This window comes from Scyliorhinus canicula, chromosome 4 (assembly GCF_902713615.1).
Source record: "Scyliorhinus canicula chromosome 4, sScyCan1.1, whole genome shotgun sequence".
Classification (NCBI taxonomy): domain Eukaryota; kingdom Metazoa; phylum Chordata; class Chondrichthyes; order Carcharhiniformes; family Scyliorhinidae; genus Scyliorhinus; species Scyliorhinus canicula.
Window position 1 is genome coordinate 191,661,558 of NC_052149.1, and position 26,064 is coordinate 191,687,621.

At 46.5% G+C, this 26,064-nt stretch overlaps 1 protein-coding gene across 1 annotated transcript; it reads right to left on the reverse strand.

The window, feature by feature from the left end:
• Positions 1-18,232: 18,232 nt before the first annotated feature.
• On the reverse strand, positions 18,233-24,877 carry nme5 (NME/NM23 family member 5). The gene is made up of 5 exons (XM_038795765.1): positions 23,759-24,877; positions 22,815-23,020; positions 21,932-22,032; positions 20,609-20,727; positions 18,233-18,874 (listed from the first exon to the last, which is right to left on the reverse strand). The coding sequence occupies exons 1-5, from the start codon at positions 23,885-23,887 to the stop codon at positions 18,797-18,799; spliced, it is 633 nt and encodes a 210-aa protein (XP_038651693.1). The 5' UTR covers positions 23,888-24,877; the 3' UTR covers positions 18,233-18,796.
• Between the last annotated feature and the right edge of the window lie 1,187 nt (positions 24,878-26,064).

The following is a 26,064-nucleotide window of genomic DNA, read 5'->3' on the forward strand; positions in this document are numbered from 1 at the left end:
TTTGTTTCAGATTCTAGCATCCGCAGTAATTTGCTTTTACCACAATAACATCACCATTTCCCCAAAGAACTGAGCTATCAGCACCAAAGATGTGCAGGTTAGTGATGATGTGGAGATGCCGGCGTTGGACTGGGGTGAGCACAGTAAGAAGTCTTACAACACCAGGTTAAAGTCCAACAGGTTTGTTTCAAACACGAGCTTTCGGAGCACGGCTCCTTCATGGCCTCACCTGAAGAAGGAGCCGTGCTCCGAAAGCTCGTGTTTGAAACAAACCTGTTGGACTTTAACCTGGTGTTGTAAGACTTCTTACAGGTTAGTGATGTGTTGGCTTGTGTCAGCTTGAGAGATGAACAGATACTTCCAACACAGATGAAGGTTCAACTCAATTTTATTAACTACTTCTAACTAACTAACACACGATGACTGTGGGTCTAAATAATGCTAACTTGAACTAGAGACCTAAGCCTTGTCCAAACCAGTTGATTCTCTCAGCACATGTTGTGAGTCCGTGCCGGGCTGAATAAGTTCCTGTTACACTCAGAGGCAGCACCCAGAATGAGTGGGAACCATGGTGCCCTCTGCCTTCATAGTGTGTGTATTCTTTTTTTTAATAAATTTTAGATTACCCAATTATTTTTTCCAATTAAGGGGCAATTTAGCGTGGCCAATCCACCTACTCTGCACATTTTTGGGTTGTGGGGGCGAAACCCACGCAGACACGGGGAGAATGTGCAAACTCCACACGGACAGTGACCCAGAGCCGGGATCGAACCTGGGACCTTAGTGTGTGTATTCTAACTGGTGATTGGCTGCAGGGTTTGTACATGTTGATTGGTCCCTGTGTGTGTCCATCAGTGTGTGTCTGCACCATGATATATTGGTATATATTATGACAGTTAGATTAGGTGGATTGACTATGCTGAATTGCCCTTAGTGTCCAAAATGGTTAGGTGGGGTTACTGGGTTACGGGGAAAGGGTGGAGGTGTGTGCTTAGCTGGGGTGCTCTTTCCAAGGGCTGGTGCGGACTGAATGGGCCGAATGGCCTGCTTCTGCACTGTAAGTTCTATGAAATCAAAGGTATGAATCTAATCCATGCAACTCCTCAGTATTCCCAAGTATTTATTAAGTTTTAAAAATAAAGGGCAAAATAACAAATCTGAAAGTGATCTTTAAATATTCGGTGGCTGTTAGCTGAATGATTGATATTGTGGCACCACCCTCAAAATTCCACCCAAAATATCTTTAATAATGATGTATCAAGTCTACATTAGATGGATAGCAACTGCTTAGTAAACAATATTTTATAGCATTAGAACAAATGCCCCCAAATATGGTAGCAAAGAATTATGGTATCGTTCAGGGTTTTCATAGAACAATAGGTGGCGCAGCACGATACACCTCAGCCTCTAATCTTCATGACAATTTACAAATGTGAATTCATTACAAACATAGTGCATGTCACTAAGTACAATACCACCCCACGTTGCAGTGTCACAGAATAATGTGATCTTGATCAGAAAATTACATTTCATTGGCACTCAAGCTTTTACTGAAAAGTGGCTACCTGCAGCACTTAACCTCAACACCATCATGGCATTGTGAACATGGATACCACAAAGAATGCATTCCGCTTGAATTGAAATGCAGAGTGATATGAATTCAGGAAAAGCTTCTACCCCAGAATATATACCAAAGGCAACTTTGCAGGGAACAAATCGCCTTCCGATCTACTCTTCCTTTTGTTCTGCATAACTTTTTTTTAAAAAGGTAGTATATTCCAAACATATTCAACATAGTAATACAATCTTCACATACAACACATTATACAGTTTGGAAATTTCCCCCCCATATACTCCCCCCACCCCACAACAAACAGCTCCTCAAATAAAGTAATGAACAGCCTCCACCGTACCTCAAAGCCCACCTCCGGGTCAAATTTGCTTAGAGCAAATTTGATTTTCTCCAACCTGAGAAACTCGTACAAGTCTCCCAACCATGCCACAACACCGGTGGTGTAGCCGACCTCCAATTCAAAAGTTTCCGTCGCTGGTTAATCAGAGAGGCGAAGGCCATGTTATCGGCCCCCTTCCTGCACCTGCAACAACCCAAAGATTACCACCATAGGGTCCGGCTTCATCTCAAACCTTTTGTTTTATAAATTTAGAGTACCCAATTCATTTTTTCCAATTAAGGGCCAATTTAGCATGGCCAATGCACCTAGCTTGCACATTTTTGGGTTGTGGGGGCGAAACCCATGCAAACACAGGGAGAATGTGCGATAGGCTTAAAAAATCAGTAATAAAATATCTTTAACACAAGAAAATAGATTACAATTGCCCCTTAAACAATGCTAATCAATAAGGTGACATAATAACCATTTACTGCTATCTTTATTTCTTATAAATTTAGAGTACCCAAATATTTCCAATTAAGGGGCAATTTAGTGTGGCCAATCCACCTAACCTGCACATCTTTGGGTTGTGGGGCTGAGACCCACGCAGACAAGGGGAGAATGTGCAAACTCCACACAGTGACACGGGGTTGGGATCGAAGCTGGGTCCTCAGCAGCGTAGGCAGCAGTGCTAACCACTGCACCACCGTGCCGCCCTAACTACAACCTTTATTTCCACTCAAACATCAAAACCATCTCAGATCCCAATCCACTTTTAAATACAGGAATACTTGCTGTGAGATGTCTTTGAGACCGTTTGAAAGAATAAGCCTGAACGCTGTCAGAACAATGCAGAATCTCTGGCCGTATTTCTTCACAAACTACTTCTCAGCTTGCCTTCCATCCACAGACGAACTCTGAACCTCAACACTTGACTGCTTCAGCCCTTGGCTCTCCCATTAATTACACCATCTTACTAAACTGAACACAATGGGCTGGATTCTCCATCGGCGGGATCCTCCGTTTCGTCGAAAGCGCACTGACAGAAAATGGATGCGGAGAATCCAGCCCAAGGTCTCTAATTAATTACTTTGCTGGAAACCCTCTTAATATAAATAAAAATCCATTACCCCAAGCTTTTGCGATGCTTTAATTGCTTCTGTGGCTCCAAAAAACCTGGTTGTCTTGCTAACCAGGATTTCTAAATCATTACTGCAGCAGGTATACACACACAAACCCAGGCTTTTAACCCTTACTGCACCAAATAGATATATTAAAATATATCTGACAAGTCTACATTCATCACAAGCAGCAGATTTAGCAAGGGTGGATACAGGTAAAATATAAAAGTGGATGTAACCCGTCTCCATGATGACAAAAATAAAGGGTTGGAATTCCAGCTCAGGGTCAAATAGAATGCCAAGGTTGCGAACAGTCTGGTTCAGTTCTGTGGCTGGGGAAAAATTGTTTTTAAATATAAGATTATAGATGTTTCCAGCAAGGTCAGCATTTATTGTGCATCCCGAGTTGCCCTTGAAAAATTGGTGGTTAACCAACGTCTTGAATTGCTACAGTCCGCATGGTATTCATGTTTCCACAATCCTGTAGAGAGAATTTTAACCCGGTGACAATATACTTTGATTGTGTGTGACTTAGAGGAGATTGCAGGTGGTGGTGTTCCCATGCACCTCATCCCCTTGTCCTTCTAGTTGGTAGAGGTCACAGTTTTTATTAATTTAAAGTGCCCAATTCGGTTTTTTTCCAATTAAGGGGTAATTTAGCGTGTTCAATTCACCTGCCCTACACATCTTTAGGCTGTGGGAGTAAGACCCATGCAGACATGGGGAGAATATGCAATCTCCACATGGACAGTGACCCAGGGCCGGGACTGAACCCGAGTCCTTGGCACCGTGAGTCAGCAATGCTCACCACTGCGCCACAGTGCCACCCAGAGGTGACAGATTTGGGAGGTGCTGCTGAAGAAGCCTTGAGGAGTGGTTAGATTGCATCGCATAGGTGGTACACACTGCTGCCACTGTACACCAGCGGTGGAGGGAGTCTATATTTAAGGTGGTGAATGGGTGCTATTCAAGCAGGTTGCACTCATTCAAGCAAGTAGAAAATATTCCATCACACTCCCAACTTTTACCTTGTAGAAGGTGAAAAGGGTTTGGGAGGCAGGAGGTGAAAGCCTCAATGCAGAATACCAAATCTGACCTTTGTAGCCACAATATTCATATGACTGGCCCAGTTAAGTTTCTGGTCAATGGTAACCCACAGGATGTTAACAACAAAGAATTTGACAATGGTTATTGAATATTATTGAGAGGTGCTTAGATTTTCTCTTGTTGGAGATGGTCACTGCCTGGTTCAAATGTTACTTGCCACTTATCAGCCCAAGTCTGAATGTTTTCCTGGTCTTGCTGCATGCTGGCAAGACCTTCTTCAGTAAGTGGTGTTATGAATGGAACCCAACACTGCAATCATCAGCAGAACCTCCCACTTCTGGTCCTATGATGGAAAGTCATTGATGAAGCAAGTAAAGATGGTTGGGCTTAGGACACTGGACTGGACTAAGGAACTCCTGGAACAATGTCCTGAGGTTAAAATGATTGACCTCTAACCATCATATGATTCCAGATCTGTGCTGCATATAATGCCAGCCAATGGAGATTTCCCCAATTCCCACTGACTTCAATTTTAATGGGGCTCCTCGAGGCCACACTATTAAATGAAGGGCAGTCACTCTTGCATCATCCCAGGAATTCAGCATTTTTGTTCATGTTTGGTTCAAAACGGAGCATTGGTGGGAAGGTTGTTGCTGGGTAAGTGCCACTTGATAGCTCCGTTGAAAACACCATCAGAGTAGACTTTAGATGGATGCTATAGTAACTGGCCAGATTGGATTTGTCCTGCATATTGTGGACAGGACAAACACATTTTTCACTTTATTGCCGTGTGGACTATCCAGGTTAATGGCTCGGCTAGTTCTAGAGGGCAAAATTTCAGCACCACAGACAGAATATTGCCAAAGTCCGTAGCGTTTGTCATATCCTGTGTCTTCAGCTGTTCTTGATATCACCTGGAAGTAATTGAATTGGCTGAATACTGGATTTTGTAATGGTGCAGACCTCAGGAGGAGATTGAGATGGAACATTTCTAAAAATTCATTCACGGATGTGGATGTTTCTGGCTAGGCCAGCATTTATTTCCCATTCCTAGATACCCTTCAGGTGATAGTTAGCTGCCTTCTTAGAACTGCTGCAGTCCCTGAGTGTAGGTACACTCGCAGTTAGGGAGGGAATTCCAGGATTTTGACCCAGCGACAGTGAAGAAATGGCAATTTCCAAATCAGGATGTCGGGTGGCTTGCAGGGGAACGTACAGGTGGTGATGTTCCCAGGTATCTGCCGCTCTTGTCCTTCTGGATGGTAGTAATCATGGGTTTGGAAAAATGCTGTGCATCTTGTAGATAATACATTGTAACCCCCAGAATGTTGATTGTGGGAGATTCAGCGATGATAATCCCATTCAGCGCCGGCCCTAGGGTTGCTGGCGCCCCGGGCAAGCTGAACTTCGCCGCCCTTCGGGGGGGGGGGGGGGGGCGAGGCGGGGCGGGGTCGAGGCGGGGGGGGGGGGGGCCGAGGCGCGGGGGCGGGACCGAGGGGCGGGGCGGGCCGAGGGGGGGGAGAGGACGGAGGGGGCCGCCCTGGGGGAGGGCGGCCACCGCGCATGCGCTGGTTGGCACCGGCCCAACTGCGCATGCGCGGGACCCGAGTCTGGCGCCCCCTAGCACATGGCGCCCTGGGCGACTGCCCGAGTTGCCGGTGCCTTGGGCCGGCCCTGATCCCATTGAATGTCAAGGTTGATGGTTAGACACACTCTTGTTGGAGATAGTCATTGCCTGGCACTTGCAAATGTAATTTGCCACTTGTCAGCCCAAGCCTGAATATTGTCCAAGTCTTGCTGCATTTGAACATGGACTGTGTCAGTTTCTGAGGAGTCGCGAATGGTGCTGAACATTGTGCAGTCATCAGCGAACATCCCCATTACTGACCTTATAATGGAAGGAAGGTCATCGATGAAGCAGTTGAAGATGGTTTGGCCTATCAGGAACTCCTGAAGTGATGTCCTGGAGCTGAGATGATAGATCTGCAATCACACCAACCATCTTTCGCTGTGCAAGGTACACCTCCAACCAGCGGAAAGTTTTCCCCTCCGCCCGATTCCCATTGATCCCAGTTGAGCTAGTGCTCCTTGATGCCAAACTCAGTAAAATGCTGCCTTGTTAAAGGAATGACCCTTTATCCTCACCTCTGGCATTCAGCTCTTTTGTCCATGTTTGAATCAAGGCTATAATGCGGTCAGGAGCTGAGTGACCCTGACAGAACCCAAACTGAGAGTCCGTGAGCTGGTTTTTGCTGAGGAAGTGCCGCTTGATAACGGTGTTAATAACCCCTTGTATTGCTTTACTAATAATTGTCCAGTGCCTTTGGCCATTTTTGGATACCACATGAGTGAATTGAATAGGCTGGAGACGGGCATATGAGATGCTGGAGACCTCTGGAGGCGGTCAAGATGGATCATCCATTCGATACTTCTAGCTGAAGAGTGTTGCAAATGCTTTAATATTACCTTATGCACTGATTTTCTGGGCTCCTCCATCATTGAGGATGGGGATACTTGTTGAGCCTCCTCCTCCAGTGAGTCATTTAAATGTCCACCACCATTCACCATCTGGATGCGTCAGGTCTGCAAAGCTTAGATCGGACCCGTTGATTGCGGAATTGCTTAGCTCTGTCTATTACTTGCTGCTTATGCTGTTTGGCACGTGTTGTAGCTTCACCAGATTGACATCTCATTTTTAGATATGCCTGATGCTACTCCTTGCACGCAATCCTGCACTTTTCATTGAACCAGGGTTGATCCACTGAGTTGGTGGTAATGGCAGAGTGGGAGACATGCCAGGCCATGAGGTTACAAATCGTGGTTCAGTACAGTTCTGCTGCTGCTGATGTCCCACAGTGCCTCATGAGTTGCTAGATCTGTTCGAAGTCTATCCTATTTAGTATGGTGGTAGTGCCATACAACACGATGGACGGTATCCTGAATGTGAAGACGGGACTTTGTCTCCACAAGGATTGTGTGGTGGTCATTATCAACAGATGCATCTGCAGAAGGTAGGTTTGTGAGGATGAGGTCAAGTATGTTTCTTCCTCCTGTTGGTTTCCTCACTACCTGCCACAGTCCCAGTCTCACAGCTATCCCAATCCTCAATGGTGGAGGAGCCCAGTCTAGCATCTGTCTTCCACAGATAGAATACCGCATAGAGTTTGGATACTCCATAATAGAAATGATATCAGGGAGTTATGTGAAGGATGTAATGGATGCTCAGTCGGATTATACCAGATTTGTGAGGACATAGTTCTGAAGAAAAACTTTATTGATGTGTTAGTTGGAGCAAAGATGATTAAAAGGGCATCGCTGCCTCATGGCACCAAGGGCCCAGGTTCAATCCCAGCCACAAGGACAGTGATCTGGTGATTTGCACATTCTCCCCATGTCTGCGTGGGTCTCACCTCCACAACCCAAAGATGTGCAGGGTAAGTGGATTGGCCACGCTAAATTGCCCCATAATTGGAAAAAAAGTGTAATGTTTAAATTATAACAAATAAAAATATGATTAAGAGGTAAATCCAACAGAAAGTATTCAAATAATTACTTCCACTGGTTGATGAATTAGCAACAAGCACACATTACTTTTGCGTCAGTAATAAAATTATGAAGGGGATCCGAAGAATGGGATCATAATACGGAACAAATTATAAGAAGTTGATATACAAACGGTGTTCATCACACTCAAACAATTAAATTAGCACTCAAAAAAACCATATCCTATGACATCAGTTTGGAAAGTGTAGATGAGCTTTTATACATACATCCTTAAAAGGTGCCAGGGGAAGAATGATACTTTATGCGTTTCTGGAATATAAAAGCAAACGGATCAGCATCAACCTTTTCTCAATTACTGGACAATTCTGAGTACCACATTTCAGGAAAGACGTAAAGGCATAGAAATTTGGCAGAGGACCTTCACTTATGAAGACAGGTTGGAAACGTTTGGGCTGCTCTCTTTGGAACAAATGTATTGGAAATTAGATCTCGAGGAACAAGAAGGAAAATGTCTTGGCTTAGTTTTCGGAATCTGGAACACAAGGAACACCTGGGGGCTGGGTTCTATTCCAGCCTTGGGTGACTGTGTAGAGTCTGCACGTTCTCACCGTGTCTGTGCGGGTTTCCTTGGGGTGCTCCAGTTTACTCCCAGTCCAGATATGTGCAGTTTAGATGGACAGGCCATGATCAATTGCCCCCAGTGTCCAGGGCTCTGCAGATTGGATGGGGTTGCGGCAATAGGGTGCTCTTTCAGAGGGTCACTGCAGACTCGATGAGCCAAATGGCCTCCTTCTGCACTGTAGGGAATCTAAGATTCTATGAATGTGGAACTGAATTCATAAATAGTTTTAAAGGATATTGGGCATGTACTTGGGGGACAATGAACTTAGTATTACAGACCAAAACAGGCAAGTGCAAATAAACATGACTGATCTTTCAAAGAGAAAGCACACGCTTAATGGGGTGAATGGCCACCTTCTGTGCTGCAAGTTTCTATGATTCTATTGTAGCCATGCTGGCCACGCAAAATGGACACTGAGCCAAACTAAAATGGAAGACAGCAGGGAAAGCCTGTTTAGTGAGAACAAACAGCCTGCTCTCAACTAATTAGCATTTTGCAAGCAGCAAACCAGTTTTCTGGCCAGGTGCAGATCTCCAAGCCAAAGGTGTTAATGGCAAAGCGCTTAACATTCTGATGAGGCGGCCCAGATCCAGGCACACACAATGGCAACATTTCCATCTCAATGTAGCACTTAATTGGTGGAGCAGACAGGATGGCACCAGAGTAACGAATATCGAAACCACCCCCCAACATCGAGGGAAGCCCCGCATTGGAGGATTTCGAAGGTAGCCGTTTGGAAACGTTCCAATCAGTACCGAAAGGTAGAGCCCGCCTAGAAGGGGGCAAGGACATTAGAGAGGGGTATAAAAGCAAATTCCCCACAGAGCCCGGTCTGTTAAACTCGTGCTCCGGCTCTGACTGACATCTTGCATCCTGACTCCAGCCGTTGAGCACCAGCCGCCGAAACCGTAAGTTCAACGCTCGCTACGCGATCCAAGCCCACTAGACTCCCAAGTACCAGAACGCTTGCTGAAGGCTGCAGTACCAAACCAGGACGAAGGCCTCGTTCTCTGACCTTGCCTGTTCCTGTTAGATAAGTATTCTGTTCACTTAAGTTTAGTTATAGCTTAGTCTCTTAGTGTGTGCATGAGTATTTATTATAACTGTATAATAAATATTGATCGTTTGAACTTTACTAATCGGTGTATCGTCTTTATTACTTTGAACTTGACCTTGAGATACTTGTGACGTTGCTTATACGGCAACTGGCGACTCCAGAGCTAAATAATTACATAGAACAGAGCCTAGTAGTGTTAAGCACACGTCGAACTCGGAGGCGTGTTAATACACTCCAATAAACGCGTTTTACGCCCATAGTAAAACATGCAACATTTAGTGGCGACTCCGCCGGGACCCTGTTGTAAGTGGAAACACCACAGTGTCCAGGACCCTGAAATTTGAATTAGAACTCCAAATTGCAGAGAAAGAAAGAGATCACAAGTATTCAAGGTGTTCAAAATAATAAGCGAAATTCGGAAGTGTGTTTAGTGCATGCGTACTAACAGGGCTGTAAGGTAAAACTGAAAGCTTTTTGTTGCGACAAACTTTCGGTAGTTTTGTTAACGGAAAATAGCGTAAGCCGTACCCTTTTCTCGAAACACTACCCCAGCAACCCCCTGTTCCAAATTATAAAAAGAGAGTCAGAGGAAATGGCCATGCAGGCAATGGAACGTCTGATGGACCCAGAAAGGTTTGTGGTCGCAGCGACCAGCAGCAGTAGCAGGGTAGGCCAGTGTCCCACGTGGGAGCTGGAACTCCGCAAATATTTACAAGGAAAGGGATGGCCCCTTTGGAAAGAGTTTTGTGCAAATGAGGAGACAGGTCCCGGGAGTATAGGTCATACTTGGTGGGAGAACCTCTCTCAAATACACAAAAAGAATTTAGGTAAAGCACGCAAGCCGATGGCGATTGTGTCCTGCTTGGCACAGTTGCGAGGCGCAGAGGAGGTCATCAGGACGCTCCGGACAGATTTAGAAGAGAGGAATAGGATGAGTAAGGTCGATGTCAGGGACGTCGAGAAAGAAAACCTGGAATTAAAAGGGAAGTTGGCAGAGAAGGATAGAGAGGTGGATGATGCCAAAAGGGCTCATCAGTCTTGTCTAGCTCATCTGAGCAGTTCCCAGACCCAGTATGAGAAAGCCTATCAGGACGTGCAACGTGCCGTTCTGATAAGACAGGAATCGGAAAAGCAGGTGGAGGCATTGCAGAGGCAATGTTCTGATCTCAAAGCAGCTTTGAGAGCACTCCATGCTGCAGCGACCGAACAAAGACAAAGCACAGTTGACCACGCGAAATGCAGGAAACAGATTGCGGAACTGCAATCTCTGCTTTCGGTGCAGAATGGCTTCCAAAGCACCTTTGGAGCTCAGTTAGATGGGGAAAATGCCCCAGATTGGCAGGAATTAAGCGAGACAGCGCAGCGTTATGTTCAGGGAACATGTGCGCCCGCAGCTCAGCAGAAACGACAGGCACCCCAACCCCCCACAGCTCAGACCATAACCGCACCCATGAATCCCGTAACCACACAGAGAAAAGCCGAATCCGAAGGCGCCCCAGACATAACTTACACCACCCCTTTAACAGTAACCCAGCTAAGGGACGCTTGTGAAAAGATCACTCCGTTCCTCCCCACCGCAGACCCCCACCAGTTTTTCGCTAAAGTAAAACAGCAGGCTACCATGTACGGCCTGGATGAGAGAGAGCAGGTTAAGCTCACCGTGCTGAGTTTAGACCAGAGCGTAGTAGCAGCCCTCCCCGACCCACAGAACGTGGCAGGAGGCAGCCTAGAGGAGATGCACACCGCCATTTTAGATGCCATCGGGTACAATAGAGGTGACCCCGTAGAAGGATTGAATAAGTGCAGGCAGAAGAGATCCGAACACCCCACAGCATTCGCAGGAAGGCTGTGGATTCATTTCAGCGCCGTTTTCGGACAGTTAGATAGAGCGCATTTAACCCGTGAAAACATGGTTAAGTGGACGCGCACAATTATCTCACACGCAACAGAAGCAGGACAGAGCGCTTGCAATAGCTACGACCCCTCAGAAGAGGCCCATAACGAAAAATGGGTCCTGAAAAGATTGTCCCGCGCTTGGGAGCAATCGCTTCAGGCAAAAGGAAAAGTTAGATCCCCAGAAGAGGCTCAGGCTGCTGCAGATATCCAAGCAGTCAGAGAGCACCAGAAGCCCGCATGGGTAAATGAAGGCAAGAGCAGCCCACAACAGAAAGGACAGGAATGCTATAACTGTGGACAGTTAGGGCATTGGGCAAAAGAGTGTAATGCACCCCAGCGATCTCAGAGAGGCCAGCAGACAGGCACTCTGAACCGCAGTAAGGCAAAACCCATCCACAATGTAGCAGTACAGTCAGGACCCACCAATGTGGACGAGACGAACTGACGGTGTTCGGGCTCCCCCACTTGGGTCTGTGACACACTATGGGACTCATCAGGGAGGCCCGTAGTCACAGCAAAAGTCAAAGGGAAGCCCATAGAGTTACTGTGGGACACAGGAGGATCCCGCACCACCATTAACTCCACAACCACGGCACACGCAGACACGTGGCCGACCACCTCCACCATTACACTTAGCGGGTTCACCGGACACTCGCAGCAGGGACATATCACAGCACCCGTAGCGATCCAGCTAGGGAACATTTCCACAAGACACCCCGTAGTTCTAGTAAATCTTCCCCGGACAGCAGAGCACATCCTGGGGATAGATTTTATGAACGCTCACAGCTTGTCGTTCGACCCAGTGAACCAGTGTGTCTGGCGAATGGCTAGATCAGACAGAGCCCCAGCCACCCTCACAGTAGGAGACTACGCTAATCGGATTAGCGCAGTGGGAGAGTACTCATTCGACCTGACTACGCTCCACACCGACAGACAAATTAAGGCCCTACTAAACAAACACAGGACAGCATTTGCAAGTCACCGTCATGACTGTGGCAGAATGACTGGACAAGTTCATGTTACCGGACAGGACCCCCGACCGCAAAAGCAATATAGATTTCCCCTTGAAGCAGAGGTGGAAATAGAAAAAGTTATAGGTAGCCTGTTGGACCAAGGTGTACTGAGAACGGTAGCCTCCACCAACAATGCCCCTATTTGGCCAGTGAGGAAGCCCGATGGATCATGGCGTCTGACCATCGATTATCGGGAACTCAACAAAGTAACCCCCGCAGTAGCCCCAACGGTAGCTACTAGTCCCGAGACCATGCTCAAGCAGGGTCTCAACGCCAAGTACTTCACGGTATTGGATATCAGTAACGGATTCTGGTCCATACCATTGGCAAAAGCGTGCCAATACAAATTCGCATTCACTTTCAAAACTCAGCAGTACACGTGGACATGCCTCCCACAAGGATTCCACAATTCCCCCTCCATTTTCCACCGACAGCTGGCAAGTGGATTAGAGAAATTTTCCCGACCCGAATGTCTGGTACAGTATGTAGACGACCTACTACTGCAGACAGACACAAAGGCAGAGCACATTTCGCTTCTGGCCGAACTCCTGGAACTCTTGACTGAAATTGGCTGTAAAGTTAACCCGAAAAAGACCCAAATATTGGAAAGTAAAGTGATGTATTTGGGATCAGTCATCACGCACGGCAAACGCGAGATCGAATTCAAAAGAATTGATTCGATTGTCAAATTGCCCCTTCCCCAGAATGTTTCAGCCCTCCGGTCGTTTTTAGGACTGGTTGGCTATTGTCGGAACCACATCGACGGATTCGCGACAAAAGCCGCCCCACTTTCAGACCTCCTTAAGAAAGGAGCCCCCTGGGAATGGCTTCCGCAGCATACAGGCGCTGTGGAAGAGTTGAAACGAGCCCTTAGTGCAGCACCCGCGCTGCTAGTCCCCGACCAACTTTCCCCGTACGCAATCGAGGTAGCTAGCACAGATCTGACCCTCTCGGCCGTGTTGCTTCAGGAACGGCACGAGCAGCTAAGACCAGTGGCTTATGCCTCCCGACTGTTAGACCCAGTAGAACAAGGATTTTCAGCCTGTGAGAGGCACCTCCTTGCTGTCTTCTGGGCAGTACAGTACTTTTCATACATAACCGGACTAAACCCCATCACCATTCTAACCGAACACACACCCACACAGCTACTACTAGACGGTCGACTGAAGGACGGTTCAGTTAGCCAGATTAGGGCAGCTAGGTGGACCCTACTTTTACAAGGACGGGACATTACAGTAAAACGAACACGCACACACACATACTTAGCAGACAACCTCCAATACCCCGGACAGCCCCATGACTGTGAAATTGTAGCTCCCCTGCATAACACAGGACCCTTTTTAGCAAAAACACCCCCCAGGAAGATAGGGAACCCAAAACAAAGCCCCCAGCCCACAAACACGTGTGGACCCTTGAGGATTTATGTAGACGGTTCCTCCACAGTTTTAAATGGTGAACGTATCACAGGATGCGGCATCTATGTAGAGGACGCGCAGGGGCGCGCTCTCGAAGAGATAGCTCTGAAGTTACCTGGTCACTTAGGCGCGCAGGCAGCAGAGCTAGCAGCCATAGCGTATATAGTGGACCACCCCGATTCTTTCCCCAGCCCAGCAGACATATATTCAGACAGCTTATATGTATGCAATAGCCTAACAGATTTTCTGCCCCTGTGGAGGACACGAGGTTTTGTCTCCGCAGACGGAAAACCCCTTCCATCAGCCCCCTTACTCCAGCATATCCTAGAGAAAGCGAAGGACAGGACCTTCGGCATTATAAAAGTTCGCAGCCACCATAGGTCATCACCCCCTGGGAATGTAAAAGCCGATGCATTGGCTAAGGCAGGTTCCAGGAGAGGACACTTATGGACCCCCCCAGCTAGCGCACCAGCTAGCGCCCCTGTGAGCGCAGTACAAGTCTCACAAACAGAGGTTAAAGATCTCGTAGCAGCACAGAAACAGGACGGAGACCTCAGGGAGGTTTTCAAGGGAAACTTTGTGCCTGCGTACGAGCACTTTAAACACACACTGACCACACATGAGGGTGTGATCATTAAGGACCAACTTTATGTGGTCCCGAAGCAGGACAGGAATCAGATGATTGCCTTGTTCCATGACGGACACGGGCATCAGGGAATTGATGCAACAACGAGGCACCTCAGGCAACTCTGTTGGTGGCCTAATCTCAGGACTGATGTCACACATTACATTGAGAATTGCCTGATTTGTGCTCAGAATAACCCGGCGCGGTATTCTAAGAAAGCACAACTTCGGCATACTCGCCCAGTTAACGGCCCTTGGACAAACCTCCAGATCGATTTTATAGGTCCATTGCCCCCTTGTCGGAATGGCTATAAATACGTTCTGGTGGTGATAGATACCTTTACCAAATGGGTAGAGGCATTTCCCTCACGAACAAACACAGCTAAGACAGCTGCAAAGATCCTGACCCACCACATCTTCACGAGATGGGGTTTACCCCGAAGTATCGATTCGGACCAGGGGTCTCACTTTACAGGACGGGTCATGAGGAACGTCCTGACAATATTCGGTATCAAACAAAACTTCCATATTGCGTATCATCCACAGTCCAGCGGGATTGTGGAGCGCATGAATCGGACCCTAAAAACGACCCTCAGGAAAATGGTTCAAGAGAATAATTCCACATGGGATTCAGTGCTCCCCTTTGCACTCATGTTCATAAGGAACACTGTCTCCACATCTACAGGATACACACCACATACACTCATGACCGGACGCCCTATGAAAGGTACAGAATTCCTTTTAGGACTGGACATGACAAGCCCCGAAGTGACGGCCCTCACACATGAAAAGGCAGTTAAAGATCTAGTTGAGACTGTGAGGTCTGCACAGCTCGCAGCCGCAGTCCAGCTAGGGAAACGCCGACAGCAACGTACTGCCTGTTTCAATAAGACCGTACACACCACAGAATTCCAGGTTGGGCAACAGGTAATGTTATCTGTTTATAACCCCAGCAGTTTTTTGGCTCCAAAATATTCCGGTCCCTACTCAATTTCGGACAAAATTAGCCCCTCCGTTTACAGGATCAAATATCCTAATGGGAAGACCGCGTGGTTCCATATAAACCAGTTAAAGGCATATGGAACACAGGCCAACCATGCTCACCATGTCCTGCTGGATGCAGCAGAACACTTCACCCCGCCCACCAGAAACACTTTTCCACCATCCCCCTCACAGACCAGTTCATCAACGGACTCGCCCACGACTCCGCCCACAGACCACTACAGACCACGCCCCGACACGCCCACAAGCTGCCACAGCAGAGACAGTAGGACAGACACTGACTCTGAAGACAGCGACAGCACACAGCCATATAGCCCACACTGCACCAGCTACGACCCCGACTACAGTGACCCCATGGAAGTCACTTACCTCAAATATCCAGAACCACCACCCGACCCCGACTACCCCGACAACACACTCGACACTACACAATGGCACAGGGACAATTCCTACAGACTTGTCCGCAATGACGAGAGTGACCCCCGGTCACACAATTCCAAAATAGCATGCCTGATCCACACAAGGGTGTGGGATCCGGGAGAGCAGGACGACGCAATGTCTGAATCCCGACACGGCAACCCCTTTGTGACCCTGTTCACAGAGGCAGAATCAAAGTGAGGTGTCCAGATGATGTAAGATAGGAATCGTTTGAGGGAAACGATGTCCTTTCTGATGGAACCTGCACGTATGTTTGTCTTCGTTTTATGTTTGTTTGTCTCAGGATTGTACATTGTTCAGCTGGAGGATGGACATCTTCTTTTCAGCTGAAAAGATTGTGACCACCTCACATACACGTTAGCTTGTCTGCCGAAACTTTTGAGAACTTCGGTTTGATTGGAGATCTTTTCCAAAGTTGTAAGGCCACACGCCAAATAGCTTGTCCGCAGATATCTCTGAGAACTTCAGTGATGTCCTCAGTTGGAGCATCTTGGCTCCCTTGGTTTTTTAGGTGCCCCTCTATTCGGCGAAATAGAGGCTGCAAGTCATGGTAAATACATTCGTACCCGTTTCTTTCCAGGTTACTCAGGCAGTGGACAAACGGCACTGAGGACCCGCCCTGTCTGAGAACCAACCCTTGGTCAGCCAAGCTCGGGTATGGCACAGCACGCCCTACCCGGGGATCCCATCCAACTCGTACCCGTAGCGGCCCATACGCAACTCATTCGGATGTTTGTTTCAAAGTTTGTTTTCATTTTACGTTAGGTAGCCCTTCGGCCGCCATCCCACATGCTATTTACATCCGGGAACATTCGGATGGTAAATCAGCAAAGCCTGCGAGACGGCTCGCAGAAGGAAGGATTGTTAGGTGTATGCTGGTCTTTAAATTCGCTTTTTGAAAACAAAAATGAGGGGAGTCACAGGGTGTGACTTAGCCAGTCATTTTAAAGGGTCAATTGGGTTTTGAAAGACAGATGCACTAACAAGTAAAGGTCTTAAACTGTGTATTGACAGATACTGTGCTTGATCCCAAAGGTTTCAAAGGACGAGACAGAGGTCGAAGCCAGGATTGTCAATACCGGAGGAAGAAGGAAGAGAAAGAAGAAGAACAGCAAAATGATGGAAGCCCACTTATTACTGTTTAATGTCATATGTATATGTGTGGAAACAAGACACGTTTCCCCCACAACCCCCACCGTAAATGTTTCAATTACAGCAAACCCCCAGTGCTCAGCTCTGATCAGCAAGGTTCAGACCTGGTGTACTAAATTCATGACGTGGTACTCCATGTCCTATATAATCGAATCACTGTTGGTGATCGCGATCCTCATCATACTAGTGCAGACCCTCAGGTTGAGGAAATGGAAGAGGAGAGCCTCTCGTTCCAGCACCTCACCCATCTATAGAGTTCAATCCCCCATCTTCGCATTCCACCAAACCCTCAACCCCTCACTGATTACAACACTCTGTAAATAAAATTCAGCCATGTATTATATTGTCCATACTCGACTGCCGAGTTGGGAAGTGTGATGTTGTGGTGTGAATGGTTAAGATTTTAGAGTGATGAAATGTTAAGTTAAGGTTAAGGTTAATAGTGATAGGTAGAGGTTCCCAGTTGTAGTAATGCATGTCCCTTTGACATAGGGCCAAGTAGAAATGTTAGTTAAAAATTTTTTCTCTTCTTCCCATAGTTTAAGAACAGAGTAGAACAGGAACTGGCAAGAGGTCAGAACACAAGGAAGGCAAAGTACATAGGTGATCCTTCACAATAGTATGATTGTGAGGATCACAAGGAGGGAATGTAGCCATGCTGGCCACGCAAAATGGACACTGAGCCAAACTAAAATGGAAGACAGCAGGGAAAGCCTGTTTAGTGAGAACAAACAGCCTGCTCTCAACTAATTAGCATTTTGCAAGCAGCAAACCAGTTTTCTGGCCAGGTGCAGATCTCCAAGCCAAAGGTGTTAATGGCAAAGCGCTTAACATTCTGATGAGGCGGCCCAGATCCAGGCACACACAATGGCAACATTTCCATCTCAATGTAGCACTTAATTGGTGGAGCAGACAGGATGGCACCAGAGTAACGAATATCGAAACCACCCCCCAACATCGAGGGAAGCCCCGCATTGGAGGATTTCGAAGGTAGCCGTTTGGAAACGTTCCAATCGGTACCGAAAGGTAGAGCCCGCCTAGAAGGGGGCAAGGACATTAGAGAGGGGTATAAAAGCAAATTCCCCACAGAGCCCGGTCTGTTAAACTCGTGCTCCGGCTCTGACTGACATCTTGCATCCTGACTCCAGCCGTTGAGCACCAGCCGCCGAAACCGTAAGTTCAACGCTCGCTACGCGATCCAAGCCCACTAGACTCCCAAGTACCAGAACGCTTGCTGAAGGCTGCAGTACCAAACCAGGACGAAGGCCTCGTTCTCTGACCTTGCCTGTTCCTGTTAGATAAGTATTCTGTTCACTTAAGTTTAGTTATAGCTTAGTCTCTTAGTGTGTGCATGAGTATTTATTATAACTGTATAATAAATATTGATCGTTTGAACTTTACTAATCGGTGTATCGTCTTTATTACTTTGAACTTGACCTTGAGATACTTGTGACGTTGCCTATACGGCAACTGGCGACTCCAGAGCTAAATAATTACATAGAACAGAGCCTAGTAGTGTTAAGCACACGTCGAACTCGGAGGCGTGTTAATACACTCCAATAAACGCGTTTTACGCCCATAGTAAAACGTGCAACATTTAGTCATCAAATAGAAACTGGAGGTAATGCAACAATCTCCTTCAAGACCTGTTGATGCTTGTAAAGTATACCAGCACATAACATCCTAATTGTTCTCAGCTTTCCAACCATTGAACTTTCCAAGAAAAAAAGGACATGGAAGCAACAACATTTAACATAAAAATTAATGTCTCATCCTTTTTTGATCAGCGAGCAGATGCTTGGTGATTGTATCCTTTGACAACAAAAAAAATACCCATAACCTTATTTCCAATTTCATATCAAAATAGCAACCACCTCAGATATTTTGAAAGTATTAAAACTCAAAGCCAGTTGTTTGCATTGGTTAAGTGACAGTGCATATTTTCTGAAAGTTGTAGCTGGATTTCACTTTTTCAACAACTGTGGGTCCTTCTGGCTGTCAGCGTTGCCATATTTATGGCTCTTTTATCAGATCTTCATGAATGTTTGGTTTGTTGGGATTGTTTGCAATTAGCCAATCTGCGAGCCAGGTCTGTAAAAGAACACAATATATAAAATGACATCTAAAAGATTAAATGAACTTCAATCTTTTTAAATCATAGTTACTACTCATGGACATTAATATGATGCATTTCAATGGTAAGTGGTGCAGTTTCCGCTATGTTTTAGCATGGATTTTCCCATTTGGGGTTAGATCAGACTCTATCTCCCTCTACTTGATTTTTAAAAAAAATTTAGAGTACCCAATTCTTTTTTTCCAAATTAAGGGACAATTTAGCGTGGCCAATCCACCTGCCTTGCACATGTTTGGGTTGTTGGGAATGAGGCCCACGCAGACACGGGGAGAACGTGCAAACTCCACACAGTGACCTGGGGCTGTGATCGAACCAGGATCCTTGGCGCAGTGAGGTAGCAGTGCTAACCACTGTGCCACCATGCCGCCCCTCCCGCCTCCCAGCATTAGATTGTCTATTAGTAAATATGGTCAATTTGGTGATTTAGGCCCATGTAACCATTAACTAGATGAAAGTGCCAAAAGCAGCTTTCGCTTAAACCTTTGTAGTGAGTCAGTTTAGAGAGATGGCTTTCAGTCCATCAGGGAAAAGTCGCACAATTAAGAATTAATTCACTTCAATGATGAACAGTACTTTAATGTAAATGTTCCCAACTGTACATTACAGGATATGCACCACAAAAACTGGGAATAAATCTGTAAAATGTTGGGGTTACTTCATAAATTGATACTGAACCGCACAAAATTTATGACAATGCAGTAGTGATTGTAAGAATATTCACAGCAGCAGAGGGCAACTGGCAAGCAAGATGCAATAGTGATTGTAAAAGATAAACAACCAAAGAGAGAAATATCACTTCCAACATAAAGCTTTTTATAAATTAAGGGGCAATTTATCGTGGCCAATCCACCTACCCTGCACATCTCTGGGTTGTGGGGGCGAAACAAACGCAGGCACGGGAGAATGTGTAAACTCCACACAGACAGTGACCTGGGGTCGAACCTGGATCCTCGGCACCGTGAGGCAGCAGTGCCAACCACTGAGCCACCATGCCGGCCGTTGTTCCAATTTAAAGCTTATTCAATTTTTTAATTGAGCACTCGAATGTCTCGCATGCAAAATAACTTGCATGGCTTGCTTCAATAAAAATATGTCCAGATTACACTAAGAGTTGCACATTGCAACTGTACAAAACTATAATGAGGCCAACATAATCACTTTTCAACTGGGCCCCTGGATAGTAAGCACAATTAACAAAAAGTTTCTGATTAATTGATTGAAGCCAGTCACAACATACGTTTTCACCTTCCACTGTGCACAATTCTCTCACATTGAGGACTAACAAGCAGCTTTCAATACATTTGCAATGTCATGAGGAACTGCATGTGAGATGCTGGCAATGTGATACTCTACAAATGTTCCCTCCCTTTCCTGCACACTAAATCTGCATGGCTGACAACAGGAACAGACAGTGTGGAGTTATTGCTTGTGCATCATGTAGCAGATGGAAGCACCATTCTGAAAATTCATATATTACAAAGCCGCTCAGATCGAAGTAATGCAAACCCTCCAGCTGTTAAAACATCCAGCATTAGAACGTCCATTTCAACAGGACACAAATTGAAAATTATTCCCTCTGTCCACTTTAACAATAGTAATGAAAAACCATATTTAATGTAAGCAAGAATGACTTAGTAAGGATTTAATGTGTACATAAAATGTATAAGATTTACTAACTGAAAAGTACTTACAATAGGGTCTGCGGGTTTCTGTTTGCAGAGTTCGGTCAGTCCAGACAACAATGTAGGATTTACAAATTTGCTCAGGTATGTTATTGCATCCTGCGCAGTTGGAATTGGGCAAACAGCACCTGTCAATATATATATATATATTTTAAAATATTTTTATTATCCTCATTTTCCACTTTTTCATCAAATATACACCCAATGAAAGACAATAACAAATACAATAGCAATCCCCAACCAGCATCCCCTTCAACATACACACCCAAACATCACCCCAACATCCCAAATACCAAAAAAAAAGAGAATCCACGGTCATCCCCTACATGGTAAACAATAAACAATACATTCAACTCCCCCCTCATCCCCCACCACCCTAATGTTCAATGGCATCCAATTCTTGAAAGTGTAGGATAAATAAAGTCCATGATTTGTATAACCCTTCTATCCTCCCCCTCAACTCAAACATTACCTTCTCAAGCGTCAAACATTCCAGCAGGTCCCCCTGCCAAGCCGTGACACAGAGCGGAGAAGCTGACCTCAACCCCAACAGGTCACACGTTTGGGCAATCAGCGAGGCGAAGGTTAAGACATCTGCCCCCACACCAGTCTGCAACCAAGGCTGGTCCGACACCCCGAAAATGGCTTCTTGGGGCACTGGTTCAAACCTCACAAGCACCACCCCCAAGATGATCTTAAAGACGTCCCTCTAATACCCCTCAGTTTCAGGCAGGACCAAAATATAGGAACATGGTTTGTGGGGTCCCTCCCACAGCACTCACACACATCCTCCACCCCCTTAAAGAGTCGGCTCATCCTCGCCCACGTGCGGTGCGCCCTAGATACCACCTTCAACTGTATCAGCCCCAACCTCGCGCACGAGTTTGTGGTGTTTACCCTCAGGACCAGCTCACACCACAGCCCGTCCTCCATACCCTCCCCCAACTCTTCCTCCCACTTAGCTTTAATCTCCTCCAATGATACCTTCACCCCCCCCAAGAATCTTCCCATAAACCTTCACTACCCCCCCCCCCACCCAAATCTTCCCATAAAATCGGCGACACCACCTATCGTCAATACCTCCTTCAACAATGGGGCGAGGCCGGCACTATCGGGAAGCCTGACAAAATCCCGGATCTGCAGATATCTAAATATCTCCCCCCCCCCCCCCCCCCCCCCCCCCCCGCTCCAATCCATATTTCTCCCCCAGGAATGAGGATTGGCTAATGGGCAGGAAGCAGAGTGGGCATAAATGGGGCATTTTTAAATTGGTAATCTGTTACCAGTGGAGTGTCGCATGGATCAATTCTATCAATTAGATTAAAGACTTACCATCAGGAAAAATTAACCGAATTTCCCTCTCTGCAGCAGAAGTGGTCTCACTACCATGTACAGCATTCCTCAGCTCATCCGTCCCATATAGAGCTCTTAAACTGGAATAGGCAGAAGCAGGTCAAAGGAAATATACAATTCACTGGCATTTTTAGAAGTAAAACTGCAGCAGTCTTAACACCAATTTTAAAAATAAAATGTATTAAGTGTATTAATGGAAGCTGCTCAATTGTTATAATAAAGCTTCCACCTCCTAATGTCAAAAGCTTTGATTTAAAATTCACAGAATTAGCCATATGGGACATCAAACCTAGTCTGCATCAATTGAGAATATAATAATAATCTTTATTCTTGCTACAAGTAGGCTTACATTAACATTGCAATGACGTTACCGTGAAAATCCCCCAGTCACCACACTCCAGCGCCTAATTGAGTACAAAGAGGGAGAATTCAGAACGTCCAATTTAACAAGCACCTCTTTGGGACTTTGTGGGAGGAAATCGGAGCACCCGGAGGAATCCCACGCAGACACAGGGAGAATGTGCAGACTCCGCAGTCAGTGACCCAAGCGGGAATTGAACCTGGGACCCTGGCGTTGTGAAGCAATAGTGCGAGTATGATGTTTGCCTTTTGCCCACTCATTGCTGATTTCAGATGGGCAGAGAATAAATCTTAACAACCTATGCTTTACTCAGTGGGAAAGATCAGGTCAGCCACCCATTTTACTTCCCAACTGATAGGTTAGATATAAATTACACCCCACAACTCCCACAAAGAAGCTCCACCATAGTTAGTGAAGGACACAATTGTGACCTTATGGGGTATTGGCACCATGATGGGACATAGATTTGCCCCCCACACACTAATGTCTGAGATCACTCACCTGCCTGGATGTGTTTCTTTTGCATTTACACTATTTGCAGGTCCAATCAAGTCTCTCCAGTAAGCTACTGCTTGATGTCTGACAATAACCATGGCCATAATTGGTCCAGAACTCATGAATGCTGTTAAACTGGGAAAGAACATTTTTCCATAATGCGCAGCATAAATATCACTGCAGAGCTCTGGACTCAACACTACTTTCCGTTTCTGCAATGGGGAAAAGTTCAGATTAATTCACATTTTAAAAATACTTATTAATATATGGCTTTTCCTGGGCTGCACAGTGGCGCAGCAGTTAGCGCTATTCCCTCACAGTGCCGGGGACCCAGGTTTGATCCCGGCCCTGGGTTATCGTCCGTGTGGAGTTTCCACATTCTCCCCATGTTTGCATGGGTCTCAGCCCCACAACCCAAAGATGTGCAGGGTAGGTGGATTGGCCACGCTAAACTGCCTCTTAATTGGGGAAAAAAAATAATTGAGTATTCCAAATCTACAAACAAATTTATGTTTTTTCTCCCACTCATGATGTACTTCTTGCAAATTTAAATTTGTGAAGGGTTTGTAAACAGCAACATGTGTAAACTATCCCCTTTTCCCTCAACTCCGATTTCGAACAAAACTCATCTTTGGCAAGTAAAAACAGATGCTGTTTTATCATCACTGTTTGAACGTGTGGGCCATACCACTGTACCCTATGGCACTACTTTCTTCTGTGTTTTTTGATATTCAACAACATACACGATAACCAGTGAAACAAAATTGATAATGGTAAACTGAACGCAGCTTTTAAAAAAATGATCAAACACAGAAATCCACCACCCCACAACTGAAACTAGCAATGCTGTAAAACATTAAAATTGAATTCTAATTGACAGTATTGGGCTGTAAAAGTTGCATTGTAGACAATGATACCAGACATTACTCGGTTCAAGCCACACAGCTTACTTGAAGAATGGTGAATCCGGATCGGAGAATGATCTCTTCGATTTCGTCCGCGTTGTCAATGGCGTCGGGTTTGATCAGGGCCAGTGTCCTCTCCACAGACACGTCTGCTGTAGACTGAGCTCCCTCCATCACTCACCCTCCCACTGGGGGCAATTCCTAAAAATGCTGGGATTGGGGCACTACCGCGGGAGCAAGAACTTTTAACGCTATTCTAAAATGATTTTTGACACTTGCGAGTACAAGAGCGTTTTACAACACGGCACGAATCTTCCCCATTCCCTTCTGGTGTTATATGGGCTGCTCTGGTTGCTAAGGAACACTTGGTGTTTATGTCCCTCTCCCAGGAGACTTTGCAGAAAAAACCTCCCTCTCATACCCATTTACATTTATTGCAGGCTGTTTGAGAAAATGTATATTCCACTGGCTCAAAACGCCTTGCTAATCCGCAACGAAGAATGGTTGAATGACGGTAGGAAACTCATTGGGAAACTTTTGAGTGCCTGCTCTCAGTGAATGGTGTCACTCTGCTAAATTGAAAGATCTATTTCTCCAAACTTTGATATTTTTGAGCAGGAGAAGGTAGGTCTCAGGTCTATTTGAGAACAGTTTGCATGTCAATTAAAATACTTCCTTCATATTGGAGGAATTTGGTCGGTTTTCATGGTATAAATTGAAAATGGGCAAGAGCAACGTCTTTGCGATTCAGGTGAGGGGCAGGAGAAGAGATTGGGGGAGATGCCATTCAAGTTGGTAGGGGGGAGCTTTCAGTATTTGGGTATTTAGGTGGCACGGGAGTGGGAGCAGCTGTATAAACTGAATTTGGGTCGGTTGGTAGAACAGATGAGGGGGGACTTTCGGAGGTGGGGTGCGCTCCTGCTGTCATTGGCGGGGTGGGTACAGACAGTGAAAATGACAGTTCTCCTGAGGTTTCTGTTTGTCTTTCAGAGCCTTCCAATTTTTATCCCCAAGGCGTTTCTTTGAAAAGTAAACACGGTGATCTCGGAATTTGTTTGGGCGGGTAAAACCCCACAGGTGAAGAAGGTGCTGGAGCGGGGGCATGGAAGGCGGAGGAGAGGGCTGGCTCTTCCGAATGGTGAATCCGAATAGGTGGATTGGCCATGCTAAATTGCCCTTAGTGTCCAAAAAGGTTAGGAGGGTTATTGGGTTACAGGGAAAGGGTGGAAGTGAGGGCTTAAGTAGATCAGTGCAGACATGATGGGCCAAATGGCCTCCTTCTGCACTGTATGTTATAAATTATTATTGGGCAGCGAATATAGCGATGGTCAGGAAGTGGGTAGTGGGGGAGGGGTCGGTTTGAGAGTGGGTGGAAGCAGCCTCATGTAGGGGCAGGGGTTTAGGGGCACTGTTAACGGCACCTCTGCCGTTCTCACCAGCAAGGTACTCCACAAACCCGGTAGTACTGGAAGCCCCGAGGGTATGGGGACAGTGGCGGCAGCACATAGAACATACAGTACAGAAAGAGTCTGCACCGACCCACTTAAGCCCTCACTTCCACCCTATTCCTGTAACCCAATAACCCCATCTTACCTTTTTGGACACCAAGGGCAATTTATCATGGCCAATCCACCTAACCTGCACATCTTTGGACTGTGGGAGGAAATCGGAGCACCCGGAGGAAACCCACGCAGACATGGGGAGAACGTGCAGATTCTGCACAGACTGCGACCCAGCCGGGAATCGAACCTGAGACCCTGGCGCTGTGGAGCCACAGTGCTATCCACTTGTGCTCCCGTGCTGCCCGTAGCATGGGACTGGTGGGGCGCCAGTGTGGGCACCGATATGCGGTAACCACCAGTTCATTCCGGGGGGGGCTGGATGGGAGTTCTGAAGGTGGCAGTGGGCGGAGATCGAGAGATCTCTTTATTAATGAGGGCTCCTTCAGCTTGGAGGAGGAGTTTGAGTTGCCAGGTGGGAATGGGTTCTGGTATCTGCAAGTGAGGGACTTTGTGCGGAGGCAAGTTTCGACCTTCCCACACCTGCTGCACTGGGGACTTGCAGGATAAAGTGGTGTCGAGAATAGGAGTAGGGATGGGGAAGATCTCCGAGATCTATAAGGAACTAATGGAGTGGGTGGGAGCCCCGGTAGGGGAGGTGAAGAGAAAGTGAGAGGAAGAGCTGGGTGGGGAGTTGGAGGTCGGATTAATGGGGAGGCCCTGAGGTGAGTCAATGCATCCTCATTGTGCGCCAGGCTCAACCTGATACAGTTTAAGGTGGTCCACAGGGTGCACATGACGATGGCCTGGATGAGCAGGTTCTTTAAGAGGGTGGAGGCTTGGTGTGGGTGC